Genomic DNA, 27,996 nt, shown 5'->3' on the forward strand with positions numbered 1-27,996 from the left:
GAGGGGAGAAGGGGGTAGCTGGCGACTACCCCGGCGTTTTTTAATTCTTTTTATTTTTTATTTTAAAGACTATTATTAAAAATTATTTAAAAATGCTAACTCAACATCCACGATCAGACAACCTGATAAATTGGATGGTAACATGCTATTGGTGAAATTGCATACATTTAGAGTGTTTTTAATGGCCTAATTGCACTTTTTTTTTTCGTCCAGTAGCCTAATTGCATTTTCAGGTTACGTTCATGTTTAATTTGCACTTTATTCCTTATTTAAAAAAGTTCTACTATATGTTTTGTATTCTCTCACTTTTATTCCCTGACGTGACAAGATATGATAGGTGATCTTCATCATTTGGGTCTCAAAGAAAGTGTCAACGTCAAATTTTTGTATGAGGGAGTAGAACTTAGGAATCCAAGTAGTATTTTCCTATTTAAAATATGTTCATATATCACGTGTTTGTTTGTTAATCTTAACCTTTATACGCTATAACTTGAATACGGATGCACAAATAATAATGAACTGCATGTAAATCAAATTAATCAACCAAATAATGTTCATGATCATGAATTTTTAATTAAAGCCAAAATAAATATAAAACTTACTTGATTCTATTGAAGATGCAATTTATAGACCGTAAATCAAGAATGTTTCACCTCTCTGATGTGTATACCTTAATCAGCTCCGGATTATATGAAGACTATAAAACTTAGAATCTCTATAGTTTTCCTGGGTATTTATAGATCAAGAGGAATGTGAAACCTCTTTCTAATAATAGAAATTCAATCCCTTTAGGAATGTGAAACCTCCTTTTAAGAAATTCATAACCTTTTCTAACATAAATTTTTAACCCGTATAAACTTAAATTTTAATAGAATGAGAGGGAGGAAATTTCACCAATAATTCCGTATACATCACTAATCATCACTGTGAGTCGTCCCTTATGGAATTACAACCTTTATTATATAAATCAATGTTAGGAATTAATTATTTCTAACATTTTTTTACTATATCACATGTTTTTTTTTTTTTACTAAAACTTTCAACCATTGACGAAATCTAATATACGATTGTAATCTGTACTTACTTTTTACCGAGCGACCATGCTGTTATTTGAACTTCCTTGTGTGTGACCTCAAATTTGGTTATGAATACTTGTATATTACCCAAATTTAGGTTTAGTATAGAAATTTGAATATGAACTCAAACTATATTTATATACTAAACCCTCGCTTAAAGCATGCATGACTACAAAATATTTTTACCAAGCAACAAATAACACATTACTTGAAGCTCGCTCAAGTATTCACTCAAATGAGTGGCGAATTTGATCATATTTTTTTGAGCCAAAACCATTGTCCAAGACCCAGAGTTAGATATCGAACAGTTTGCATGCACGAAAGGTTGAGTATATTCGTTGCATGCCTTGTATTAGGTGTATGTATATATGATCATTGGTATGTAATATTAAGATATTTCATGTTCAACACTTCTTGTATTGAATATGCTACTGAATACCATATTTCACTCTTGTACAATCATTTGTTCTAGCAATTACTCTCCCATATTATTTCTTACCTCTCAAATAATCATTAATATTTTTAATTATTTCCAATATTAATTAATATTAATATTGTCAATTAAAATGAAAAATTGGAGGATTGCAAGTGTATATTTTTTAGATGATTGGGTCCAATTGTAATAATCTTGGAAAATATATATACGCAATGCGATGCGTCTAAGTTATGGAAAATACTAATAATTTAATAATATTATAAGGATATAAAACATCATTTGTAGCAAGTTATAACCTTGTTTTGTGAATACTACTAACTCTATTAGAATGCACTATTCTCCACTGAGGCTCGAAAAAGAGTTTGATGCCACTGGACTACAAGGTCCTTGGCAACAAGTTATAACCTTAAAAATAAATATAATTGTCTTAATTACACGCTTAAATATAACTAAACAAACACAATAATCAAGCTTTAAATGGTGGGAGTATTAACCATATTAGTATTCTCAATATTATATTATATAGTTTTATTATTATAGTTATGCTTAGTCAATAATGTAGTAGTTTTAGAATAGGAGAGATTTGTGCTTACTCTCTTATAGGACTGTATCTCTCTCTGTAACAGTTAGAACTGAATATCAATCGTTCATCTGGTAAGACAATTGGGTCGTTTTCTTTTTTTTTTTGAAAACCAACAATTGGGTCGTTAATCACATTATTTAAAGTTTAACTTCCTGTGAGAGCTGCTTATTAATAAAGTTTTCAAAATAGACTTAATTCATTAGGCTAGCCGTCTCACCCCACAAAGGGAGGGACTGGCTTTGAGTTTTATGACCGCCTAGTGTGTCCATATTACTAATGTTAGTGTATATATACATTTTTTTTACAAAGTGTATATATACATAATTATATATGGTTTAGGTTCAAATGAAGTCATGTTCTCCCGTGTGGTCGTGCGAATATATTAGAATCGTATGATGAAATCAGATCACACGGATGGAAATCAATGAAGAGGAGAAAAAGCGCGGGGCAATTTTGTCGACCATGTATGTTTCAATGGTGCATTAAGTGTTGGTGTATGGTGCACTTATGACTTATGAGAGGTATGTGGTCCACCACCAGGTGGTTGAAAATCAATCAAAGCGGAAAATGCATCACAGAGCACTTGTAAATGCACCACACACTAGCACGTAATGCACCCCATTGACAGGTTTATTGAACTCGTCGACAAGTTTGACACCCCCGCTGAGTGGTACAAAACTAAGATCACTATAGATCAATGCGCCACATATCACCTAATGCACCACACACTAGCACGTAATACACCAAGTTGACTGGTCTATTGAGCCCATCGACGGGATTTGACACCCCCGTTGAGTGGTGTAATACTAAGTGCACTACAGATCAATGCACCATGTATCACTAAAAAATGTATAACATAACACTTAAAATGCACCACACACTAACACGTAATGTACCGCCGAAATATACATGGTGCAAAAAATTACAAAATTATCACTGTGTATTTTCTTTTCTTCATTGATTTCCATCTGTTTGATCTTAGCTCATCCTACAGTTCTAATATATCCGCATGCACACTTTATTTATATTAAAAGGTATATTAGTAATTAATATATTGCAAAAAAAAAAAAAAAAAAAAGAGAGAGAGAAGATTTTAAGGGATGATTGCAGGTCGGTTCTGATTCTAAACCGTAGGATAGGTTTCCGATTTCATACATGTTTCAAGGAAATAACACCCTAACTCCCTAAGAAACTTTCCTTAACTCCTTCTACGACTCAAACAACAACATACAAAGATGATTGATTCATCAGCCAGCCACTATTGACTATTGTTAATGGGAAAACAAGTATAATACTAAAAAAATGTTGAAAACACGTACGGCTATTATTAATTGGTTTTCCATTTATGTTCATGAACCGGCCGGCAAATAGACAATGGTTTCAACAAAAACGTAGCATGAAAGAAATGCAATCCTCTGCTCCTTAACGTAACTTCAACGACTCTTCATTCCGACCAGAAGAATCTCACCATCTAATTGTTTATTACATGCTTGCATAATGTTTATACCTTAATTCTTCAATTCTTTGGTTAGTTGAAGGAAAAATATATAAGTGAATAAGCTTTGAATAGAATATATATTAAATAAATAATTTTTTTAACAAAAATTATACATATACCAATGTTAGAAAGATTTTATCAGGAAAAAAAATGGGTTAGTACAATACATTGCATTTACTTGTACATTATGCTTATAATTTTGTACACTTACAAATTCTTTTGATTTTATTTTATGTATTTAATTAATATATTAAACCGGCTACCAAATAATAATAATAATAGTAAATAAAATAAAAGAATCGTCCTAAATAAAACGGCAAAAACAAGTTACCCAAAGTTGAAATCACAAAAAAAGCATACTTTTGTTGAGGCTTTTTGCATCTCCATCCTAATTCCTAACACACCACCAATATTATAGGCATTTTCAATATAATTGTCACCATCAATTCTCCTTGCATTTCTCCATCTCCTTTCTTCATCTCTCCGCCTTTTCTTCCCATTCTTCCCCAAGAATCATTACCCCTAAGCTTCTCCTCTCGTTTCTCAGATTCTTCACGTAAGTATTCCCTTAGCTTTCTCGATCATCCAAATACCAATGCTAGCTAGGTTTTCAACATTAATTTTCTGTTCGTGATCTTATATTGAATTGATTTGGTTTTTAAATTTTGATGTATCGGCGTGCAGGTTGCGATCTTCTCCTTGCGTTGAGCGATTGATTTGATTTGTTATAAATTCAGTCAACCGCTCTCGCAAACATTTGTTATATATTTTTAATTTATCCGATTTGTTATCGAAGCGAATAATGGCCGAGGAACAAAAATGTCAGAAGGCAGGAGGCCATAGTCTCTGCGCCAACAACTGTGGATTCTTCGGCAGCAGCACCACGCTGAACCTGTGTTCCAAATGCTACAAAGATCACTGCATTAAGGAACAGCAAATGAAGGAGGCGCACCTCGCGATGGAAGGATCTCTCAAGGGGAGAAACTCATCGGAATATTCTTCTTCTTCTTCCTCCTCCTCCTCCTCGTCTTCGTCTCCGTCGCCGGCAGCTGCGGCGCCGGCGGCCTGCGACAGTTCGTCGCGCCCGGAGGAGGTTGGATCTGCGGAGGCGGCCATGCCGGGGGCGGGTCCACCCAGGCCCAATAGGTGCGGCACGTGCCGGAAGCGTGTCGGGCTGACCGGGTTTAAATGTAGGTGTGGGGTCATCTACTGCGGGACCCACAGGTACCCGGAGCAGCATGGCTGCACCTTTGATTACAAGACCATGGGGAGGGAAGCCATTGCCAAGGCCAACCCACTTGTCAAGGCTGAGAAGCTGGACAAGATCTGAGCCGTCCGATTCCATCACAGGGGACAAAGTTGACGGTTATGATTTAATGATGAATTATAATTCTGGGCCCAGATGGTAGGGTCATCGTAGCTGGCCCGCCCGGCTCAACGGTTGTGATTCAACATGTATATGTGGAATTATGCTGTAGTCGGTTGGTTAGTGATCTGGGGCTTGGATTATATTCCTGTTGCTCATTGTATGAACAATCAAGGACATATTAATGTTGTTTCCATAATAATGTTTAGGACAAATTTGTTCTTTCTTCAACCTATTCCTTACATATACTCCATCACAAAGTAACTCATGTTCCGATAAATGAAACAAATTTATAAACTCATAACGTTCATGTTCCGACAAATGAAACAAATTTATAAACTCATAACGTTCTTCAGACGTAAAACTCATAACGTGACATAAAACTCATAAAGACATGAAACTTGTAATGTTCTTCTAACGTAAAACTCATAATGTTCTTCAGACGTGAAATTCATAATGTTACTCATAAGAAAATGGGAGTTGTTATCCTCAAAACAAAGTAGGTATCCTGTCAAACCATTATTGCTAACAAAATTTATGGAAGCTATACTGTCATAGGCTCATAGCAACCTGCAAAGCTGCAAGTAGTGTCATTTGAAAATTCAATTACTGCTGCACAAGAGAGAAAAAGTCTTATCTCTGGTGGATGCAAAATTGATGCACCTAAATGAGAGAATTTACTCATGTGGGGCTCCAGTTAGGGACGGGTCTTCATCTTCATAAAATTCCTGCTCCACGCCTTTAACTTCGGGTACATAGTGCATCAGCATGTTTTCAATGCCAGATTTCAGGGTGACGGAGGAGCTAGGGCATCCGCTGCATGCTCCTTGCATCCTCAATTTCACTATTCCGGTTTCTGCATCAAATCCTCTGTATTCAATGTCCCCGCCATCATCTTGTACAGCTGGTCGTATGCGCGTCTCCAGAAGTTCCTTGATCATCGCAACCGTCTCTGAATCGTCTTCTTGGATAGCTGTGTCCATGGAGGCTGCAGTGTTGGAATCCAGAAACAGAGGCTTCCCAGATGAAAAGAAATCCATGATTGCTGCAAATATTTCAGGTTTGAGCAAGTCCCAGGATGCATCATCAGACTTCGTCACGGTTACAAAGTCTGATCCAAAAAATACCCGAGTAATCCCTGCATGATGAGGAAAATTGTCAACAAATTCATTGACGACAATTTAAGTAGCTTTTGTTTCACAAATATAAGATCAGGGATAGAACAAAGTGCATAGTGTACCATTAAGAAATAGGTGTTAGGAGTTTAGTACATGGAGCAAAACAACATTTCTGATTTACTAATGCAATAAAGTTTTACACTTTTACTAACAGTGAGGGAAAAGTAAATGATATTCACAAATTTATTTACGCAAGCAATATTAACCATGGGAATGAAAAAATAGTAGATTCAGATGGCAAAATTCATCAGACTAATAAAAACCAAACTAAAGCAGTCTAGTGTTTCTAAATTCTAAGTTTCAATACTCATAATATCTTAAATAGAATACAACAACCAAATTGTAATTGGAAACAAAAATATTGATTAGTAACAGAAACTGCAGCACTATAATAAAAAGGTCCACTAGTTAGGTTTTATGTTGAAGATTACAACCTCATTTCAACCGATGTTATTCCTTTTATGTAGGCATCCTTGTATTCTACTGTTTGTAGAGGCTGAGCAGCACTAAAAGCATTTCAATGTCAGCTCATCCTATCGATTTCACTGTTGGGGTGTCAGAGACATGTATATAAATGCACCACCAACAACCCAACCTCCCAACATTAAAACATAGATATAGATCAATAGTATCACAATTAGATGTCTAGTAAGGTCATCTTAATGTTGAGAGTGGATATATCTACTGAAATTTTTACAAAGTGGATACATCTACTAAAATGTTTACGACATACAAAACAACGTCAAATTTAGACCCCCCCACCTCCCATTTTTTGGATGGTTTAAGAAGCTCCAGTATAAATTCATCTATCTATAAATCTATAATGTTCATCCTTACACAAAATCTAAGTTCTTCAATACAAACTAAAAGTAATTAGTCTAATTCATAGCTCACAGAGTTACATTTATCTATTTGGGGAAATATGAATTGAACTTTAACCCTTCCAAAGTTACAGAACAACACAAGCATGATAGCTCAATGTCAACTGTTTCCAGGAAAATAACTTAAAATGATGAAAGACTCTGATCATATCACAAGCCCAACAATAAGAAGAGCCGAAAAAAGAAATGCCTATAAGATTACAGCTAAAGCTAGACATACGTAGAGAACAAGCTAACCATCAATTCCAAATAGGGCCTTAGCAAGTGGTGAATTCATTGCAGAACGAGCATTTGGAAAATCTGCACTTCCAGTCTCCATAACTGGCTTTCCGGGATAGAACATCAGTGATAAAGGATTAGGGGTTGATTGTGTTTGTATGAACATGGTCCTCCTCTGCCCTGTCCAAGCAGTAAGATTAATATACAGGCACAAAAGCATTATCTTAAGGTTAGGATACAATAGTTCAAAAAATTATAATTTCACTTCAAATATCATCGTTCCACGCCTAAATAATATAGTTCCCAGCTCAACAATGACAGTATAAAACTTTTCACATGAAAAAGTAAAAGGATAAAACCATACATAATCCAAAAGAATATTTCCGAGTTACTAGTTTCTACAACAGAAATTTACAACGGAAACTGATTTTGGTCAATTTTTTTACTCAACAAACCTTAATGAAGAAAACTTAGGGTTCCCAGAAAACATGAATTCCCTGCAGTTAACCAAGCCCTGAATCGCTAAATTCTTCATCTTCATATTCAAACTTAGGAATTTTTTTTTTTTCAAAACCTGAATACAATTTCCTATACATATTCTAAAACTGACCTCCATTAGTAGCCCATGTAGCAGAGTACGGTGACGAAGGAAGATGCGGGGATTTCAACGAAGTGAAATTGGAGAAAGCAGAGGTTACTTGCGAAGAAGAAGAAACGAATAGAAGGCGGCAATAAGCTCGGAGACCTCCGCTCTCCGCCGCGTAGGATTTGACCAGCCGACTTTGGCTCCGGCAACGAGCGGCTTGCGATATCAGCCTTCCCAAGCCTTTCATCACTGCAATTGTGAACAGTGAGCGAATCGGAAGAGATAAAGGGAGAGGAAATTTCAATTCGAGGAGGCTATTGGGGTTGATTGTTCGCTAGTGTGAGCAAGCAGGGGCGTTAATGGCAGAAGGCAGATTACGGGCGGCGATTCACCTTGAGATTTACCCACTATTTTTCACAAGGTAAATTCTATAACGTGGCATGGGATACTTACGGGTGTATTCAATCAAGACTTTTAAAGATTTTTAAAGAGTTTTAAAATGATGGGTTTTAATTAACTTGAGTTCTTGTAGATTTTTTTGAAATCTTTTAAACTTTATTTTATAAAAGTTTATAAATATTCGTACAACAAACATTTATAAACTTTTAAACTTTTTCATATTAAAAATTCTACAAAAGTTATTAAAACTCTAAATTGAATACACCCTCACAAACATTCCATAACTTCTATTAATATATTATTTATAATTTTCTTACAAAAATATATTTCTATAGATCATAAATAAATTAGCGCATTGTAAAAAAAAAAATACAACCAACAGCAACTACAAAAATATTTTTAAATTAAATAAAATTTTAATTAATATATTTTTGAATGCATTGAATATATTTTTATTTTCTTATATAAATACATATATTAATATTTAATGAATATAAAATTATTTAAAATTATATTAATTAAATAAAATTTTAAAATATGATTTTTTACTAAATTTTGTAAGCTGCTGGTTGCGGCAGCAAATTAATGTTGCGAACAGCACAGCAGCAAGCTGCTGCTGTTCGCACATCAATTATTTATTTATTTATTTATATTTTTTTGCTATTTGTAGCAATCCCTCTTTCAAAAAAATTGCAGTCAATATTAACAAATAATTTTTCGTAACAAAGTTTGGGACGTATTGTACAATTAATGAAAAATTTGTCTAGTTTAAATAGAGGAAAAAAAAAAGTTTGTAGAGAATCTTGAAAAGTTTGGGGTTGGAGGGTTGGATTTCATCTATTTATATTAATGAAGAAAAAGTCTACCGAAATCCTATTTTGACAGAGTCTATAAAAGTTAATAACATTTTGAATACCAGTAGACTTTTAAATACTCTATAAAAGTCTGAATCGAATACCAGCATACTTTTAAAGAGTTTTGAAAAGTTTGGATCCAATACCGGTAGACTTTTAAAGAGTCGTTAAAAGTTTAAATTGAATACTGCCAAACTTTTAAAGTTGATAAAACTTTTTAAAAGTCTATAAAAGTTATGATTGAATACACCCCCCTTAAATTCTAGCCTGCAAAAACGAATTGTTGAAATCCCGCGAACGCAAACCGGTCAGTTTACAAATTCATGAACCCGGCTGGATGTTCATTTATTCATTAAGGTTAATACCCCACTTTATATGAGAAGTCATTTAGAAATTAGAATATATATATATATATATTTTGTGTGAAATCGTATGGTGGATCTTTATTTATGAGACGGGGCGTGTCAATATAAAATACAATATTTATACTATTAAATGCAATACTAAATCGGGAATAACATGTTTATTATTTATATGGAAAAATGTACGGAATAACATTTTTATGAAAAAATGTAACACTTTTATATTTTGATTTAAAAATATTATACTTTTATCAAAAATATTTTGTTTATAAATGCAACATTACTTTAACATTTTTGATGAGAAAAGTAATACTTTTACATTAAAATATAAATGTATTACATTTGTCTTCAAAAGCATGATGTTTTTCCTAAGTAACAAACATTTTATTTTGGATTTAGTATTACATTTGCTAATATAAGCATTGTATTTGCATATTGATTGACCTGACTCAACTCGTAGGTCATATCAAGAATAAGGATCTGTAAGACGGTTTCATACAAGTGTGACCCATGTATATTATATCATTTAAAAATTGTACATATCCACATGCCATGGACCCGAGTTTCACCTTGCAAGGTGGAACTAGGTCAAGATACACAATTTATATATTGAATATTTCACAATTTATATACTGAATGTTCAATATTTAAATTATAAACATTCAGTATTTAAATTGTAAACATTTTGTATATAAAATTGTGAACATTCTGTATATAAAAATTGTGAACGTTCAATATGTAAATTGTAAACATACAGTATATAAATTGTGTATTTTAAAATTCGGGTCAACAAAATAATTTGTCGTGGCCAATAGTTATACCATGGACCCGAGTCTACCTTGTAAGGTGGAACCATCACAATTTACATACTGAATGTTCATTCAGTATATAACTGGTAAATTCGGATGCACAAAATAATTTGTCTGGCTTAAATGGATCCCTAACCGAGCAAACCTGTGGGTCGAAAAAAAGTAGTGAAAATATTTTTTAAAAAATTGTACTTCCTCTGTCCTATTTTATTTGTCATACTTACAATTGGTCAAACATATATTTTTTTTGTTTATTTATTTTCTTTAATATGTTTACTTATTTTTTAATTTGATTTTTGTGTGTTTAATAATACTTTTAGTATAGTGTCTAAATATATAAATTTTGTATATAATACTAAACTTAATATTATAAAAAATTGAATTAAAAATACTTTTGGTCAGTTTCGTTTATTGAACTAGACAAGTAAATGGAAAGTAGGAAGTAATAATTAGATATGGAGTACGGAGTAATATATTTTAACCCTTTATTTATTTATTCCTTTTCACTTCGAAATCTCCGTCTCAAGCAAAGAAGCGGAGCAGAAGATTTCGTCTCACTTCTATCTTCTTCTTCCTAAACCTCGCTTACCATCCATGTCTAACGTAATTTCTCGATTTAATCGCTGCAAATCAATCATTTCTCCAGCGTTATTTTCAATCTCGTCGTTTTATCTAATCACAGATTCGTATTTTGCATACTTTCAATTTGCTCCGTCGTTGAGTTTACTTGATTGGATCATCAAGTCGATCCGTTGTAGTCTAGTCGGTTAGGATACCCGGCTCTCACCGGAGAGATCCGGGTTCGATTACCGGAGAGATCCGGGTTCGATCCGGCTCTCACGGCGGAGGGAAAAAAGGATATTGGGGTGAGAGAGGCTCAAACTCTCAACCTTAAGATCACTCAGAAGCTATGAGACCTATGCGCTAGCCAACTGCGCCACCACCCCATGTTGACACGTAGCTTTTAGAAAAGACTATTTTATAGATGTTTTGCAGGAACTGTGGGCTTTTACATTTTAGAGCGGGGGTGTAGTAAATTTAGTAATAATGTGAATAGAGATTAATGAGTGGAACTAGTATAGCTTAATAAAGAAGGGTAGGGCCTTTGTTTACACTATTTAAGGCATTAGGCTACCATTAGAGCACACTCAGGCCTTTTGGGAACAGAAGCTAGGAAGAAGAAGAAGAAGAAAATCAAAGAAGGGAAAAGATCCTTTTTAATTATTTGTGGTCTCAGCTCTTGGCTCTCAACCCTTTATTCTCTGTGCCTCTTCTTTATGCTCCACCTTGGAGTACAGGGGATAGTCTAACTTATACCACCATTCTCTATTGTATCATTCAACCTATCAATCTTAGGGAATGTCAATTATGCTTAAGCACTATCATAGACTTAACGTCTGTGGATCATAGGCGAGACCACTTCATTGAGTGCTCTTCTGTCACGCCTCCTTAGAGCAATGCCATTAGTGCATTTTTAGCTATAAGATAAAACGCTGCATTGAAATGGAAATATCCAAATTAGTGCTTCTAAGACACACAAGAAGAAAACCGAACAAGTCCAACCGGAGCAGTTTTGTAATCACAACATTTTTGTGGCAAAACTGTAGTTTTAACTTTCATCTTACGCTTCTAGCAGGCTATTAAGTATAAATAACAGGGTGGAGCAGCAAATCCGTTGTAGTCTAGTCGGTTAGGATACTCGGCTCTCACCCGAGAGACCCGGGTTCGATTCCCGGCAACGGAAACTCCTTTTATGCTTTGATTTTGTACCGCGCGTTCACGGCGGAGGGGAAAAAGGATATTGGGGTGAGAGAGGCTCGAACTCTCAACCTCAGGATCACTCAGAAGCTATGAGACCTACGCGCTAGCCAACTGCGCCACCACCCCATGTTGACACTTAGCTTTTAGAGAAGACTATTTTATAGATGTTTTGCTGGAATTGTGGGCTTTTATATTTTAGAGCAGGGGTGTAGTAAATTTAGTAATAATGTGAATAGAGATTAATGAGGGGAACTAGTATAGCTTAAATAAGAAGGGTAGGGCCTTTGTTTACACTATTCAAGGCATTAGGCTACCATGAGAGCACACTCAGGCCTTTTGGGAAGAGAAGCTAGAAAGAAGAAGAAGAAGAAAATCAAAGAAGGGAAAAGATCCTTTTTAATTATTTGTGGTCTCAGCTCTTGGCTCTCAACCCTTTATTCTCTGTGCCTCTTCTTTATGCTCCACCTTGGAGTACAGGGGATAGTCTAACTTATACCACCATTCTCTGTTGTATCATTCAACCTATCAATCTTAGAGAATGTCAATTATGCTTAAGCACTATCATAGACTTAACGTCTATGGATCATAGGCGATACCCACTTCATTGAGTGCTCTTCTGTCACGCCTCCTTAGAGCAATTCCATTAGTGCATTTTTAGCTATAAGATAAAACGCTGCATTGAAATGGATATATCCAAATTAGTGCTTCTAAGACACACAAGAAAAAAACCGAACAAGTCCAACCGGAGCAGTTTTGTAATCACAGCATTTGTGTGACAAAACTGTAGTTTTAACTTTAATCTTACGCTTATAGCAGGCTATTAAGTATAAATAACAGGGTAGAGCAGCAACAGCAAATTCATTGTAGTCAAGTCAGTTAGGATACTCAGCTCTCACCTGAGAGACCTGGGTTCGATTCCCGGCAATGGAAACTCTTTTTATGCTTTGATTTTGCACCGCGCGTTCACGGCGGAAGGGAAAAAGGATTTTAGGGTGAGAGAGGCTCGAACTCTTGACCTCAGGATCACTCAGAAGTTATGAGACCTACGCACTAGCCAACTCCGCTACCACCCCATCTTGCCACATAGCTTTTAGAGAAGACTATTTTATAGATGCTTTGCTGGAACTGTGGGCTTTTACATTTTAGAGCAGGGGTGTAGTAAATTTAGTAATAATGTGAATAGAGATTAATGAGGGGAACTAGTATAGCTTAAATAAGAAGGGTAGGGCCTTTGTTTACACTATTCAAGGCATTAGGCTACCATGAGAGCACACTCAGGCCTTTTGGGAAGAGAAGCTAGAAAGAAGAAGAAGAAGAAAATAAAAGAAGGGAAAAGATCCTTTTTAATTATTTGTGGTCTCAGCTCTTGGCTCTCAACCCTTTATTCTCTGTGCCTCTTCTTTCTGCTCCACCTTGGAGTACAGGGGATAGTCTAACTTATACCACCATTCTCTATTGTATCATTCAACCTATCAATCTTAGGGAATGTCAATTATGCTTAAGCACTATCATAGACTTAACGTCTGTGGATCATAAGCGAGACCACTTCATTGAGTGCTCTTCTGTCACGCCTCCTTAGAGCAATTCCATTAGTGCATTTTTAGCTATAAGATAAAACGCTGCATTGAAATGGANGTAGACTTTTAAATACTCTATAAAAGTCTGAATCGAATACCAACATACTTTTAAAGAGTTTTTAAAAGTTTGGATCCAATACCGGTAGGCTTTTAAAGAGTCGTTAAAAGTCTAAATTGAATACTGCCAAACTTTTAAAGTTGATAAAACTCTTTAAAAGTCTATAAAAGTTATGATTGAATACACCCCCCTTAATTATAGCTTTTACTTTCATTGTCTAAAATTAGACAAAATGATTTTTTTAATGACAAAAATTGTTATTTTTCATATTTTTCTTTTGTTATTTTTCCAATTTCAACCAATTTAATTACTTTAAGGGTGTGTTTGAAAAGCAAGAAAATTACTTCTGAAAAATGAGTCATTTTTTGAAAAACCGTTTTATTTCCGGTGTTTGATTGAATTTTAGAAAACTGTCTTTTGTGTGTTTGACATTTTCTGAAAAATGTATTAAATTGTATAATTTTACATTTTAATTATTTTTTTTAAATATAAAAAATTATAATAATATTTCTTTTAAAAAACTCCAGATATGGCCATTTTGGCCCAAAAATTTTTGAAGACAAGTTCGGAAAATGACTTCTGAAAAAAAAAAATTGAAAGTCATTTTCAAAAAAATTGTCTCATTTTTCTTAGACAATGAAAACTATTTTTCGTGGACCACATTTTTCAGGTGTTGCCAAACACCAAAAGTTCAAAAAATAATTTTCAAAAATCATTTCCCGCGTTGATTGTCAGTAACTATTTTTCAACACGTTTTTATTAAGTGATGGGGATTAATTAAGTCACCAAAATTAATTCGCAGTGAACTATTCAACTTTTTGCCACACAAAAATTAAAGAGATGGGACTACTCTTAAAATTTAAGCATTGGATAGTACTGTCAGTAATCAGTATGGCAACCACTTGCTTCTCTGATGTCTCCACGTACGGAAAGAACAGTCCAACCTTTAATTTAAGTGGATTGAAAGTTTTTTTTTTTTTTTTGGAGAAAGTTGAAACTCCCTTACAACAATAATGGAGAAGAAAGCGAGCTTCACTTTAGCCTTCTTCTTGTGTGTTCTCATTGTTTTTCTAGGTCGCCGACAATCTCTCTTTTCTTCGTTTATTGTTTGCAACTTCGATTTTGGCATATGTATGCTGTTCCTATCCGCACTGCAGTAATTAACTTCTTCTTCTCCCACTGATATATAAGTGCAGAGGTCAGACATGGCGCGGATACAAAGCTGTTCGTTTTCGGAGACTCCTATGCCGATACTGGGAATACGCCGCCGATTGATGGTTTTGAGTGTTGGGAGGAACCCTATGGCATCACTTTCCCCGGCAAACCTTCCGGCAGATTCTCCGACGGCCGTGTTCTCACCGACTTCATAGGTGCACTTCCTTAACACCTACCTGCCCATACCTACCCCTTATCTATCTTTTTTGTTTTTGTTTTTGGTCATTACACAACATACATTATTGATCTTAGTATTTTTAAATTAATTTTGCACTTTTTTTTTGTGTAGTCGATAATGATCATAAAGAAAGTAAATCACCATAGATTATTGACTTAAATCGAGTAGACCAATTGACTGCTTCCACTTAAAATTGAACTTAAAATACTTCCGGGATGAGCGACCATTTTCTGGTGGAAAGGCTACAGCCTACAGGCCAGGGCGGTTCACTAGAGGTCTGTTTTTGGTGGGAAATGTTGTCTAAACCTTACTGACACACTATCACTGGTCATTAACTTGTTTTTAGATTTTATTGTACGAAAATAAAATGTTAAATGAGTTTAATTACAATATTAAACAAGTTTGGATACTTAATTAACTTTTCATGTAAAGATCGAAAGCTTATTTGACAATTTCCCTTATTAGAAAAATAAAAAGTAAATAATTTATTTACTAAAAGCTTGTGGTGTTCAGCTGAGTACCTGGGAATCAGATCTCCAGTGCCCTACAGAGGGTGGAAACTGGGTTTAAATTTACAGAAAAATGGGATGAACTTTGCGTATGGCGGAACCGGTGTTTTCAACACCACCAGTGGCGGGCCCAACATGACCGCACAGATTAATGATTTCCAACAACTGATTCAACAACGTGTGTTCACCAAACGGGACCTCACTTCGTCGGTTGCTCATGTTTCCGCGGCCGGGAACGACTACGGTGCTTTGTCGGTCGGCGGCCAAAAGGCAAGGCAAAAACAATCCCTAAACTCATGTCAACTAGTATAACGAGTTTATTACCGAATGGTTAAAATAAGAAAATTTTATCTAAGAGGGGATTTTATAAAGTTTTTCATTATAAAAAAAATTGGGAAGGGATTTTTGTGCGATGAGGTGTGATTTTTAACTATTTTTTTTTCTACAAATACCACATCTTTGTGAGACCCATTGTTTTGCACATGTTGTGCGTATGACACATTGCCAATGTACCTTCTTTTTCTTTCTTTTTGTCATATTTTTTTTGCTTCTTCTCTCTTCCTCCTTTCCTACTTTGGCATTGAAAAAACCACCAAAAATCTTACACTTATGAAGTTGCCCTGATAAATAATTGACGGAATAGTCATGATTTTTCAATTTACCCTCAACATTAACAATTCATACAAAGGATCTATTTAGTAGAGCTTATTTTAGAATTTAGCTTATTTTAACTACTTACAAATGAGCTGTAAGCTCTGTTTGGTTTGGTAAAACCGTAATACATAAGGAGTTTAAAATACTAACTTATTTTGAAACACTATTCAAGATAAATTCATGACTTTTTAACTTTTTTTTTTAAATCCTTATTAATTTACAAAATTGACATCATCTACCCTCATTAATCAAATTTCTAATATCTTAGTTTATCCTTTTATGTCTTTTTCACACTTATCCTTAATTCAACAATTAATTTACTAAATACTTTAATTTTAATTAGTTAACTTATTAGCTACTAACTTTTAAACTAGTTGTGCTAAACAGAGCCTTAAAAAAAGTAAAGTTGGACTACAATTATGAATGATTCAATACTCTATAACTAAATTTGGTAGTTTTAAAAATGAAGCAATAAAATTAAAAACGAGTGATAATTAGAAATTACCGGAATTAACTCGTTTTGAGGTATTATAATGTTATTATGTTATGTTTTTGTGTAGGATATAGAGAGTGTTATCAGTCAGCTAGTGTTGAACCTCAAACGCATATACAGTTTGGGAGTTCCCAGAATAAGTGTGGTGGCAGTGCCGCCATTTGGATGCTTGCCTGGAGATGTTCCCATCCAACCTTCACCTAATAGGGTTTGCAACGAATCGCAAAATTCATTTTCAAGGCTTCACAATCAATTGCTGAAAGAAGCTGTGGAGCAACTGAACACTGAAACTGGTGGATCCACTTTTGTCATTCTTGATCTCTACTCTGCATTCATGTCAGCCTTGAACGTACAGAATAATCGTTCAGGTAAATGCTCAACACGCCCCTCACGTGTGATGGTCGATTACTTTTGACGAGGGTTCTAAGCAACATGTGGACCATAGTCTTTTTTTTGTTGGTTTTGATACCAAATTGAGACATGTGCTATATCTTAACTAAAAGCCTAATAAGCTGATAGTTGTGTTGCACATTTATGCTTATATATTATATGCTCAACAGATTAGATAAACATAATGTTTTATTAAGAATAAAAAGGGCAAAAGTTAGGAGGTTGATTTATTGTTCTTTTTTTTGGTTTTAGGGAAATCAAGTTTTGTGAATCCATTGGGAGAATGTTGCAAGGGAACAATAAGTGGATCAAGCTGCGGAGATGTTGATGAAGATGGAAGAAAGGAATATGTAGTGTGTGAGGATCCAAAGCAGTCATTCTTTTGGGATACAATACATCCTTCACAACAAGGCTGGCTTACTGTTTTTTCAATTGTGAAACCCTCACTCAACACTCTCCTCTTACCTCATGCCACATTCACTTCTACCTCCGTTGCAATATAAGTAGAATTTTAAAATAAATATTTTGAAATATCAATGTTAATATGCCGTGAGCTGTACCTAGTATAAATCTGCAAGTGTGATGATGAATTGTATTAGATATTAGCATTGAATTCGTTAGACCTATGTAGTTATACTAATTATAATAAGACATTAGTTCGATTTAGTGTCATAATAGTTTATGTAATTAATATATTAGTTAACGGCAAAATTATGTGAAATTTGTGATAATTATGGCAATTTATATCGTGGACCCGGTTCACAATGCATTGTGCACCCCGTACCAAAATATTAGGAGATGAGTTATGTGTATTCTAGGTAATCGTTCTATGTATTCTAGGCAATCATTCTGTGTATTCTAGACAACCGTTCTGTGTATTCATGTTAGTAACACATGTTGTGATGTGTTTGTGCATTCGAATGTTTAGGAGAATGAGTTATGTGTATTTTGTGTCAATATTCTGTGTATTCATGTTATTAACACATGTTGTGATGTGTTTGTGCATTCGAATGTTAGGAGGATGAGTTCTGTATATTTTGTGTCAATATTCTGTGTATTCTAGGCAAACGTTCTGTGTATTTTACGCAACCGCGCGTTTTGTGTATTATATTCTAGACAAGAATTCTGTGTATTATAGACAATGAATTCCTTGAAGTCATTCGCGACCGTGTCCACTAACATTGAAACGACGACGCCGTTTCGGACCAAAGTACAAGCACCTGTTGTACTGATCGACCTAAAGTTGCTTGTTTGTCAGCAAACTCATAGATCTAGAGCAGTATGGAGTGATATGGATTATGATGTTATGGTCAAAGTGGCTCAATATGATATGCTTGCTACGATCAATCAACAACCCCGTCATCCTAGGATGGTTGAATTAATAATTGCGCTAGGCGGACTTGTATGAGATTTCTCCCCTCATGACAATGTTAGTGGACCATGGGCTAATTTCAACGCTTTAGAGCGGTGGCGTCTTGAGGTCCAGGCATTTCACATGCCCTTCAGCGAGGTGGGCATAAGTGCATAACACTTTTGGACGTTGAAGTGTCATTTGGTTTAAAGGTGGACGGATTACCTGTTATTGAGTACGACTGTGGTTCCGTATAGTGGGTTTGTTGTGTTCTTGGGTACAAACTTGGTATCAAGGTCTTGCAAGACGCAGCTCACAGCTGCAAGGTCCTCTACTGAAGCGGAGTATAAAGCCCTAGCAGTTTGTCTGTGTAAGTGACATGGATTGTCTCTTTGTTACGTGAGCTTGATGTCTTTGTTGCTTGCTCTGCGATTGTAATGTGATAATTTGGGAGATACCTATATGTGTGCTAATATGGTTTTCCATGCGCGGACTAAGCACATGGAGTTTGGCTATCACTTCGTTCGGGAGAATGTGATTTATGGGAGCTTCTAGTTGTCAAAGACCTTGTGGTCTAGTGACACCCGGTGTCCCGATTTACACTCCCACATGGATGATGGGAGTGGGTTCGAGCTTCATTAGAAGCTACTGTTAACTCTTTGTGCTACTCATTGTAACAGAAAAAAAAAATCGGGACTTAAAGGGCATGTTTACTAACAGAAAACTAGTTTCTGTTTTCTGTTTTTTAATTTTTCTGTTTAGAAAACTTGTTTACTAACACTTATTTTTTCAAATTTATTTTTTTTAGATTAACGTTATAAAATTATCAATAAGTTTAATTTCGGGTGATTTTTAGACCTTATATTTAAAATATTTTAAAATATATTTGGTTTAAATAGAATAAATATATTTTTTACTTTTAAGTCCAATATGTAAAAAATTTACATTTGATATCCGAACCAAATTTATATCTGTATATAACATAAATAAAAATATATCTGAACCAATAACTTATTAAGTTCACATAAAATTTAGTTTAGATATATAATATCAGTGACGGAGTTGCCCTGGGGGCAGTGGGGGCACCTGCCCCCACTCACCCCACCCCCACCCCATATATAACTTTGTATGTATATATGTATATATATACCTGTTTTAGATATAAATATATAAAAACAGATGCATTAAACAAAGTGTAAGCTAGACAAGATGGTAGAATTGTGTTTTGCTTTAGCAAAGGTTGTGTGCTCGAATCATACGGGAAGCACAATTTTTTTTGGGTATATATATATATATATATATATATATATATATAATTAATGAGATATGTAATTTATAATTTGTTTTCTATTTGAATTAATTTATCAAATTAGTTATGTTTCATATTTTGTTATAAATATTTTTATAAAGTTTTGATATGTTTTATTTATGGCCTATATCCAACAATATTTATGATTATATTTCTTTAAGTATTTCTTCCTTTTTTTTTTTAATATTTCGCCCCCGCTGGAACAAATTCCTGGATACGTCCCTGTATAATATTAATATTTTTTGAGCTAATATTTAAAATATGTTTGGATATATTCATTTGAATGACGTGTATATAATATATAATTTTTATTTTGAATTCTAATATAGTAATATATGTGAAATTTCGATATCCGATATATGGACCAAACTTGTATCCGATATAACATAATTAAAAATATCCAAACCAATAATCAATTGAGTTCAATCCAAACATAAAACGTGATATAGATTTCAATTTTTAATTTTGACAATGTGAATGATGTATAATTTTAAGCATAATCAAATAAGTTATGTTTAAATAAGTAATGCAAGTAGAAAAGATAGAAAATGATGATAAGTAAAAGAAGATGATAATATATGTAATCATAGTAATGAATAAATATGTAAGTAGATAATTGTGAGAATGTGGTTATAGTGACATATAGTCTAATAGATGATAGCTGATTATGTTTTCCATTTAGAAAACAGTTTTTTATAGTGTTTCAATTTTCTAGAAAACTGAAAAATTATTTCCTGTTTTCAAAATGGAAAACTGTGCTAGTAAACATGTTTTCTGTTTTCCAGTTTTCCAGAAAACTGGAGAAAATTCCTAGTTAGTAAACGGGCCCAAAAGTTCTCATCCAAACATTGGGGGTCAGATCCATGATAGGTTATACAAAAAATGTTTTAATTTGGCTGCAAATTATATTGTGCAATTGAGTTCATATTATAAGGTAGAATTTTTTTTTTGGTAAATTTACAGGGTCTTTCTTTCCGTCCGTTTAACGGTCCGGGGTCCACCCACGTTCGCTCCGAGAGGAGAATCATCACTTGTGGGAATTGAACTCGGGTTATCCCAAAATTCCCACCCACAAAGAGAGCTCACTTGCCACTTGAGCTACCCCGTTGGGTTATATTATAAGGTAGAATTTGATACATGTTTATTTTTACTCCGTAATATATTGCATTTTTATTTTTAGTGTAATAAACGTTCAAGTTTAGTGTATTATAATTCCTTGTTAGTAAGTTTATTATATTTTGATACATAATGAATCATACACAAAATATCTTACAATATACTAAAAATATATATATATTATGATATTTTCTATAGTATAAAATTAAAACATCATCAATCGTTGAGACTTGAGATATTGTTTGAGTATGTCCGGCAAGTAAGAGTTTTTTTGTGGGCTTCACACGAAAAAAACAAAAAACAAAAAACAAAAAAAGGTTTAATATATAGCTTTTGAGCTGCTTTTTTGTTTTGTTTTCTTTTTTTTTTTCCAGTATACTCTTTCCCCTCCCAATTGACCTAATTAAAAATTTAAACATAATACATATGATCATCTTAATTGGTCACATAGATAAAATTAATTACAAGAGATCAATTGTACAATCTCATGACTAATCAAAAATCTAATCTCTATTAATAATTAAGTCACCAAAATTAATACAGACCTCAACCTATGTATCGCCTCCATTAGGCGAAGACTCATGACCTCAACCATTATTCGGACATCTGAGCACAAGATATTTGGTTGCCTCCACAAAATTTAAGGAGATGGGAATACTCTAAAATTTAAGCATTCGACAGTATTGTCAGTAATCAGTATGGCAGCCACTTGCTTGTCTCCGCATACGTAAAGAATAGTCCAACCTTAATAATTTAAAGAGTTGTATTATGCATACTCTCCATTTTCACTCCCTTCTACTCTCCGAAGTGCTTCACTCCCTTACTTCTTTATTTCCTGAAGTGGCAAGCAGAGATTGGTTAGTATCCACAAAAAAGTTTCTACAGAGGGAGAGAGAGTATAAATTGAGAGTATAAAATAGGAATCATCAGTATTTTCCTAATTTAAGTGGATTGGTTTCAAAAATAATAAAAAAATATATCTGGATTACAACAACAATGGAGAAGAAAGCGAGCTTCACTTTAGCCTTATTCTCGTGCCTTCTCATTGTTTCTCCAGGTCGCCGACAATCTTCGTTTAATGTTTCCAACTTCGATTTTGGCATATGTATGTTGTTCCGCATTGCAATAATTAACTTGTTCTTCTTCTCCCACTGATATGATATATAAGTGCAGAGGTCGGATATGGCGCGGATACAAAGCTGTTCGTTTTTGGAGACTCCTATGCCGATACTGGGAATACACCGCAGAATGATGGTTTTGAGTGTTGGGAGGAACCCTATGGCATCACTTTCCCCGGCAAACCTTCCGGCAGATTCTCCGACGGCCGTGTTCTCACCGACTTCGTAGGTGCATTTCCTTAACACCTACCTGCCCATACCTACCCCTTATCTATCTTTTTTGTTTTTAGGTCATTACACAACATACATTATTGGTCTTAAGTATTTTTTAATTAATTTTGAACATTTTTTGGGTGACGAGTGAATGCCATTTGAGTGTTGTTACGGGATAAATTTGTCTTGTGACTTTAGTCAATAGTGACCCTAAAAAAGTAAATCACCATAGATTATAGACTTAAATCGAGTAGATCAATTGACCGCTTCCACTTAAAATTGAACTTAAAACAGTGTAGTGTCTCGTTGCTTTCTGCCTTCCCATAGAAGGTGACCACACTGCAGGAAGGCGACCAGGCAACAGGCGCCGTTTGCCAACTGTCGGTTTTTGGTTGTAAATGTTGCATGAACTTTAATGACATGGTATCATAGGTCACTAACCTGTTTTTAGATTTTATTGCATAAAAACAAAATGTTAAATGTGTTTCATGTAAAGTTCTAGTGCTTATTTGACCATTTCCTTTTTTATGTAAATAAATAAATAAATAAAAAAGAAATAAAAAGTAAAAAATTTATTTACTAAAAAGTTGTGGTGTTCAGCTGAGTATCTGGGAATCAGATCTCCAGTGCCCTACAGAGAGTGGAAGCTGGGTTTAAATTTACAGAAATATGGGATGAACTTTGCGTATGGTGGAACCGGTGTTTTCAACACCATCAATGGTGGGCCCAACATGACCGCACAGATTAATGATTTCCAACAACTGATTCAACAACGTGTGTTCACCAAACGCGACCTCACTTCGTCGGTTGCTCATGTTTCGCCGGCCGGGAACGACTACGCTTTGTCGGTCGGCGGCCAAAAGGCAAGGCAAAAACAATCCTTTTAACTCATGTTAAGTAGTATAAGATTTGAGAGAGTTAATTAGGGATTTAGTTTCCTAACTATCACTTATTTTTAATTTTAATCTTTAATTTGATTTTTAAAACAATCAATTTAGTTATTATGAAGTATTGAATCGAGTTAATTACTGAAATGGTCATTGACTATAGCAAAATTATTGATTTGGTTTTTGACTATTTTTTTTTACTAGTTAAGTTCCTCAACTTTAAAAATATTAATCAATTTGGTCATCCGTTTGTTTTGCCGTTAGACATTATAGTCAAGGGACCATTTTGGCCATCACATGCATCATTTTCTTTGAAAAGTTAATTACTGAAATGGTCCATTGACTATAATAAAATTACTACTTTAGTCCCGAGTTAATCAATGTCTAGCAGCAAATAAAACACATCTTATGAGGTTTTCTTTATAAAAAATTGGGAGGGGATTTCTGTACGATGAAGTGTGATTTTTAACTAATTTTTTTCCTACAAATAACACATCTTTGTGAGACTCAATGGAGAAACAGAGAAAAGTTTTTGCACAGGTTGTGCGTATGACACATTGCCAATAATTTTACTAAACACTTTAATTTTAATTAGTTAACATATTAGCTACTAACTTTAAGTTAGGTGTGCCAAACAGAGTCATAAAAAAGAAAAGTTTGGACTACAATTGTGAATGATTCAATACTTTATAACTAAATTTGGTAGTTTTAAAAATGAAGCACTAAAATTCTCAAAAAAAAATAAAAATGAAGCACTAAAATTGACAATGAGTGATAGTTAGAAATTACCATAATTAACTTGTTTTGAGGTATTATAATGTTATTATGGTATGTTTTTGCGCAGGATATAGAGAATGTTATCAGTCAGCTAGTGTTGAACCTCAAACGCATATACAGTTTGGGAGTTCCGAGAATAAGTATGGTGACAGTGCCGCCATTTGGATGCTTTCCTGAAAATGTTCCCATCCAACCTTCACCTAATAGGGTTTGCAACGAATCAGACAATTCATTTTCAAGGCTTCACAATCAATTGCTGAAAAAAGCTGTGGAGCAACTGAACAATGAAACTGGTGGATCCACTTTTGTCATTCTTGATATCTACTCTGCATTCATGTATGCCTTGAATTTTACAGAATAATTACCCAGGTAAGTGTATGACGGGTTCTAAGCAACAAGTGGACCATAATTTTTTATTTTTTTTATCGGGCGATGCAGAGATTCAAACTCAAGACCTTTGTCGTGGGGTTGATTTTGACACCAAATTGAAGCATGAGTTCTATTATCTCAACTAAAAGTCTAATAAGTTGATAGTTGTATTGCACATTTATGCTTATATATTATATGATCAACAGATTAGATAAACATAATGTGTTATTAAGAATAAAAAAGACAAAAGTTAGAAGGTTGAGTTATTGTTATTTGGTTTTAGGGAAATCAAGTTGTGTGAATCCATTGGGAGAATGTTGCAAGGGAACAAGAAGTGGATCAAACTGTGGAGATGTTGATGAAGATGGAAGAAAGGAATATGTAGTGTGTGAGGATCCAAAGAAGTCATTCTTTTGGGATACAATACATCCTTCACAACAAGGCTGGCTTTCTGTTTTTTCAATTGTGAAACCCTCACTCAACACTCTCCTCTTACCTCATGCCCCATTCACTTCTGCCTCCGTTGCAATATAAGTAGATTTTTAAAATAAATAGGAAAAAGTGTCAAATAGGCCACTGAACTTATCACTTTTGTGCAATTTGGTCATTTAACTTAAAAAGTGTGCAATTCAACCATCAAACAAGTAAAATTTGTGCAATTGAACCATTTTTGCAAAAATTTTCTGGTAAAATCCAATTATATTACTAACATATATGTATTAAGAGTGACATTTTCTTCTACCATATTAGTTGGAAGTCAATATTGAAATGTTTTTAACTCAAATTGAATTAAAAATTTTTGTAAAAATGGTCCAATTGCACAAATTTTGCTTGTTTGATGGTTGAATTGCACACTTTTTAAGTTCAATGGCTCAATTGCACAAAAGTGACAAGTTCAGTAGCCTATTTGACACTTTTTCCAAATAAATATTTTAAAACATCATGTTGTGAGTTGTACCTAGTATAAATATGTAAGTGTGATGATGAATTGTATTAGATATTAGCATTGAAATTCGTTAGACCTATGTAGTTATACTAAGTATAATAAGACATTAGTTAGTGTCATAAAAGTTTATGTAATTAATATATTAGTTCACGGCAAAAATGTGAAATTTGTGATATTTACCTCTTATGTAAAAGTATGTGAAATTTGTGATATTTATCTTGTAATGTTAGGCAAATATATGGGATGAATTATGTTGTGATGAAAACACGACGTCGCCGAGGCCGTGATTTGGAATATGAAATTCAAAGCGAAATCACGACCTCGTTTTTGTATTCCATGAATCTCAAAATGCGTTGTTGCATATATATTTTTCTAGAACATGTGAATATTCTTAATTTGTTTAGATAATTTATAATACACTGCAGTTTACTTTTAACACAACTACAATATCATTTTGATATTTTTACAGTTTTATTGGACAATATACACTAAAAAATGTGAAATTGTTATTCAATTTTATTTTATATACACCGCAGTTTTCTTTCGATATAACTACAGTTTCATTTGATAATATAAAAACAAATGTGAGACAATATCTTCTGAGATGAACTGTAGTATCCTTTACGGAGCTTCGTTAATACTTACGGCAACAACTTCTCTTACTTAATGAAACAACGGCGTTTTGTGACCATGGTGCACAATGCATTGTGGACCATGGTCCACCGTATAACGACGGGTAGTGATGACAATGGGTTGAGGTGGGTCAGGGAGGCTGAGCTACATCCATCACCCGACCCACCCCCTCCAACTACATACTACTACTTATTTTACTATATATATATATATATATATATATATATATATATATATATATATATATATATGTAGGTGGGTTGGGTGGGGTTCTAGGTGAATTTTGTATATAAAACCCGAATCCACCACCCCAACCCATCACCCAAAAAAACCCTGATCTATGCAGGGTGGATATCCGGGGAGCGAATTGAAATTGTCATCCCTGTACTTAACACTAGTAACTTACACATTGAGCGTTTGCTTTTGACTTTTTCCTATACCTTAAGGTTTTCTATTCTTTTTCTTTTGGATGATAATGAAAACTTGCAATTGTTGTCCAAGGGTGTACACTAGGTAAACCTCACCTTATGACTTTAGTCGACAAAAGATTACAAGGGGAGGTAAACCAACATAGGTTCTCCATAACTGAACAACTTAAATCAAGAATGCCAATAATTAATTAAGTTACTATCATTGGAAATCAAACTTGTAATTCTTGCACTAGTATTCTTTTTGTTCAATTCCATCCCCATTGATTCGAGTCCATTGAATAGTCGGGTTACACTTTGTTATCAATGTTGTTTAATTATGCAAGTAATGGTACAATGTTCTACTTTCTTTAATTTCATTGATAAATAATTGTAGCTCAAAAAGTGGTTCAATTCCCACTATGTTATGAAGAATTAGCCCAATAAGGGATCATGGATATGAGTCAGTAAAGCATAAAAATATAAGCATTTGACTATATTTAGAAAATGTTTCTAATGTGTGTATATATATATATATATATATATATATATTTAGAAAATGTTTCTATTTGACTATATTTAGAAAATGTTTCTAATGTGTGTGTATATATATATATATATATATATATATATATATATATATTTATATATGGAGAAATATAAACAGGATATATATATACATGAAAGGATGGTACGTGGTGTTAGGTACTTCCCATTGCCAATGTACTACCAAGAAGAGAGAAAAGATGATTTCTTTTGTACTGCAAAATTCGAAATTAAAGTTTGGTCCAACCATATACCATCTCTCTAACTAGCTTTGATTCTAAGCCATGCATCTACTTTAGCTTTAAAACAAACAACAAAAATCATGAGTTAGTGGTTGCATGAGTATTTATGTTACCATTTTTGTGTCATGTTTTTACCACTTATTAAGGTTTTAGTGGAATAATTGTTGGCTTCTTCCAAAGGTCATCTCCTATAGGTTTAGAAGTACTATAGAATAATGGCTAACAACTTTACTTGCACCACTATGTTGCCATGATAGCCCGGCAATGTATTTCATTTGTGTAAGCACTAAAAAAATAAAGAAAGAAACGAAAGTAACAAATACCTGAAATTTATAAATTTTAAAACCTTTTATAGTGTCATAGTACGTTGTGTTTGTTGAAAAGTTAATAATTGTACAGATTAATTAGTAATGTGTGTTGATTTTGCGTAGTTTAGGATTTATATCTTCCTAACAACTAATCGTTGGTGTGACTTCACCACAGTATTTATAATTGTTTGTTTCACTTTCTTGGTTTTTTTTTTTTTTTTTAATTATTGCTTTGAGTTATTAATATACTTCTCCTATTTTTTCAACAAATTAAAGGAAAGATGCCATTGTTTCTTTTCAACATATAATAAATAAAATATAAATGTGTACTCTATCTATTAGTTTAAACTTTTAGTTGAAACAAAAAATATCTTTTAATTTAGTATCATAGTTAGATTCATGTGAAAGGTCATGCACACGTTAGGTGCATGTTGAGCTAAACCTTATAAAACATAAATACGCAGTCCATCTATTAGTTTGACATTTTAATTGAGACGGAATACATTCTTCAATTGTCCAAATGAAAAATAGATGCATTATGTGTGTGTGTGTGTGTAGGAGGGAGGGGGAGCGAGCTCAAATGAGAATATGGTCCTTTGTAAAAGGTAAGAACTAATTTCAATTGTCATTAGAGTTAATCAATCGTTGATGATTTTAATAAAAAAAAAATATGTGAAGTTGATTTTATAATT

The 27,996-nt window shown here is 33.8% G+C and overlaps 4 protein-coding genes and 1 non-coding gene across 5 annotated transcripts; 4 read left to right on the forward strand and 1 right to left on the reverse strand.

Moving 5' to 3' along the window:
• Nucleotides 1–3,976: 3,976 nt before the first annotated feature.
• Nucleotides 3,977–5,190, forward strand: LOC116013700 (zinc finger A20 and AN1 domain-containing stress-associated protein 4-like). The gene is made up of 2 exons (XM_031253591.1): nucleotides 3,977–4,149; nucleotides 4,278–5,190. The coding sequence occupies exon 2, from the start codon at nucleotides 4,396–4,398 to the stop codon at nucleotides 4,921–4,923; it is 528 nt and encodes a 175-aa protein (XP_031109451.1). The 5' UTR covers nucleotides 3,977–4,149; nucleotides 4,278–4,395; the 3' UTR covers nucleotides 4,924–5,190.
• Nucleotides 5,191–5,271: 81 nt separating this feature from the next.
• Nucleotides 5,272–8,070, reverse strand: LOC116013699 (nifU-like protein 4, mitochondrial). The gene is made up of 3 exons (XM_031253590.1): nucleotides 7,848–8,070; nucleotides 7,256–7,417; nucleotides 5,272–6,097 (listed from the first exon to the last, which is right to left on the reverse strand). The coding sequence occupies exons 1-3, from the start codon at nucleotides 8,068–8,070 to the stop codon at nucleotides 5,637–5,639; spliced, it is 846 nt and encodes a 281-aa protein (XP_031109450.1). The 3' UTR covers nucleotides 5,272–5,636.
• Nucleotides 8,071–11,918: 3,848 nt separating this feature from the next.
• On the forward strand, nucleotides 11,919–11,991 carry TRNAE-CUC. Its single transcript has one exon. It is a non-coding gene; the product is annotated as a tRNA-Glu (tRNA).
• Nucleotides 11,992–14,578: 2,587 nt separating this feature from the next.
• On the forward strand, nucleotides 14,579–17,757 carry LOC116012174 (GDSL esterase/lipase At5g03610-like). The gene is made up of 5 exons (XM_031251651.1): nucleotides 14,579–14,717; nucleotides 14,840–15,013; nucleotides 15,550–15,815; nucleotides 16,760–17,060; nucleotides 17,335–17,757. The coding sequence occupies exons 1-5, from the start codon at nucleotides 14,657–14,659 to the stop codon at nucleotides 17,583–17,585; spliced, it is 1,053 nt and encodes a 350-aa protein (XP_031107511.1). The 5' UTR covers nucleotides 14,579–14,656; the 3' UTR covers nucleotides 17,586–17,757.
• Nucleotides 17,758–21,523: 3,766 nt separating this feature from the next.
• Nucleotides 21,524–24,843, forward strand: LOC116012976 (GDSL esterase/lipase At5g03610-like). The gene is made up of 5 exons (XM_031252643.1): nucleotides 21,524–21,915; nucleotides 22,032–22,205; nucleotides 22,790–23,052; nucleotides 23,921–24,203; nucleotides 24,506–24,843. The coding sequence occupies exons 1-5, from the start codon at nucleotides 21,855–21,857 to the stop codon at nucleotides 24,754–24,756; spliced, it is 1,032 nt and encodes a 343-aa protein (XP_031108503.1). The 5' UTR covers nucleotides 21,524–21,854; the 3' UTR covers nucleotides 24,757–24,843.
• The last annotated feature ends 3,153 nt before the right edge of the window (nucleotides 24,844–27,996 follow it).

This window comes from Ipomoea triloba, chromosome 3 (assembly GCF_003576645.1).
Source record: "Ipomoea triloba cultivar NCNSP0323 chromosome 3, ASM357664v1".
NCBI classification, from domain to species: Eukaryota; Viridiplantae; Streptophyta; class Magnoliopsida; order Solanales; family Convolvulaceae; genus Ipomoea; species Ipomoea triloba.

What these genes read in the sequence shown, in the direction of transcription:
- LOC116013700 (XM_031253591.1), top strand. Translation starts at nt 4,396, where the DNA reads ATGGCCGAGGAACAAAAATGTCAGAAGGCAGGAGGCCATAGTCTCTGC.
- LOC116013699 (XM_031253590.1), bottom strand. Translation starts at nt 8,070, where the DNA reads ATGAAAGGCTTGGGAAGGCTGATATCGCAAGCCGCTCGTTGCCGGAGC. An exon ending in TACATGGGCTACTAATGGAG is followed by an intron (nt 7,418 to 7,847) that starts GTCAGTTTTAGA and finishes CTGCTTGGACAG; the next exon opens with GGCAGAGGAGGACCATGTTC. An exon ending in GGCCCTATTTGGAATTGATG is followed by an intron (nt 6,098 to 7,255) that starts GTTAGCTTGTTC and finishes CTCATCATGCAG; the next exon opens with GGATTACTCGGGTATTTTTT.
- LOC116012174 (XM_031251651.1), top strand. Translation starts at nt 14,657, where the DNA reads ATGGAGAAGAAAGCGAGCTTCACTTTAGCCTTCTTCTTGTGTGTTCTC. An exon ending in TGTTCTCACCGACTTCATAG is followed by an intron (nt 15,014 to 15,549) that starts GTGCACTTCCTT and finishes TGTGGTGTTCAG; the next exon opens with CTGAGTACCTGGGAATCAGA. An exon ending in CGTACAGAATAATCGTTCAG is followed by an intron (nt 17,061 to 17,334) that starts GTAAATGCTCAA and finishes TTTTGGTTTTAG; the next exon opens with GGAAATCAAGTTTTGTGAAT.
- LOC116012976 (XM_031252643.1), top strand. Translation starts at nt 21,855, where the DNA reads ATGGAGAAGAAAGCGAGCTTCACTTTAGCCTTATTCTCGTGCCTTCTC. An exon ending in TGTTCTCACCGACTTCGTAG is followed by an intron (nt 22,206 to 22,789) that starts GTGCATTTCCTT and finishes TGTGGTGTTCAG; the next exon opens with CTGAGTATCTGGGAATCAGA. An exon ending in ATTCATGTATGCCTTGAATT is followed by an intron (nt 24,204 to 24,505) that starts TTACAGAATAAT and finishes ATTTGGTTTTAG; the next exon opens with GGAAATCAAGTTGTGTGAAT.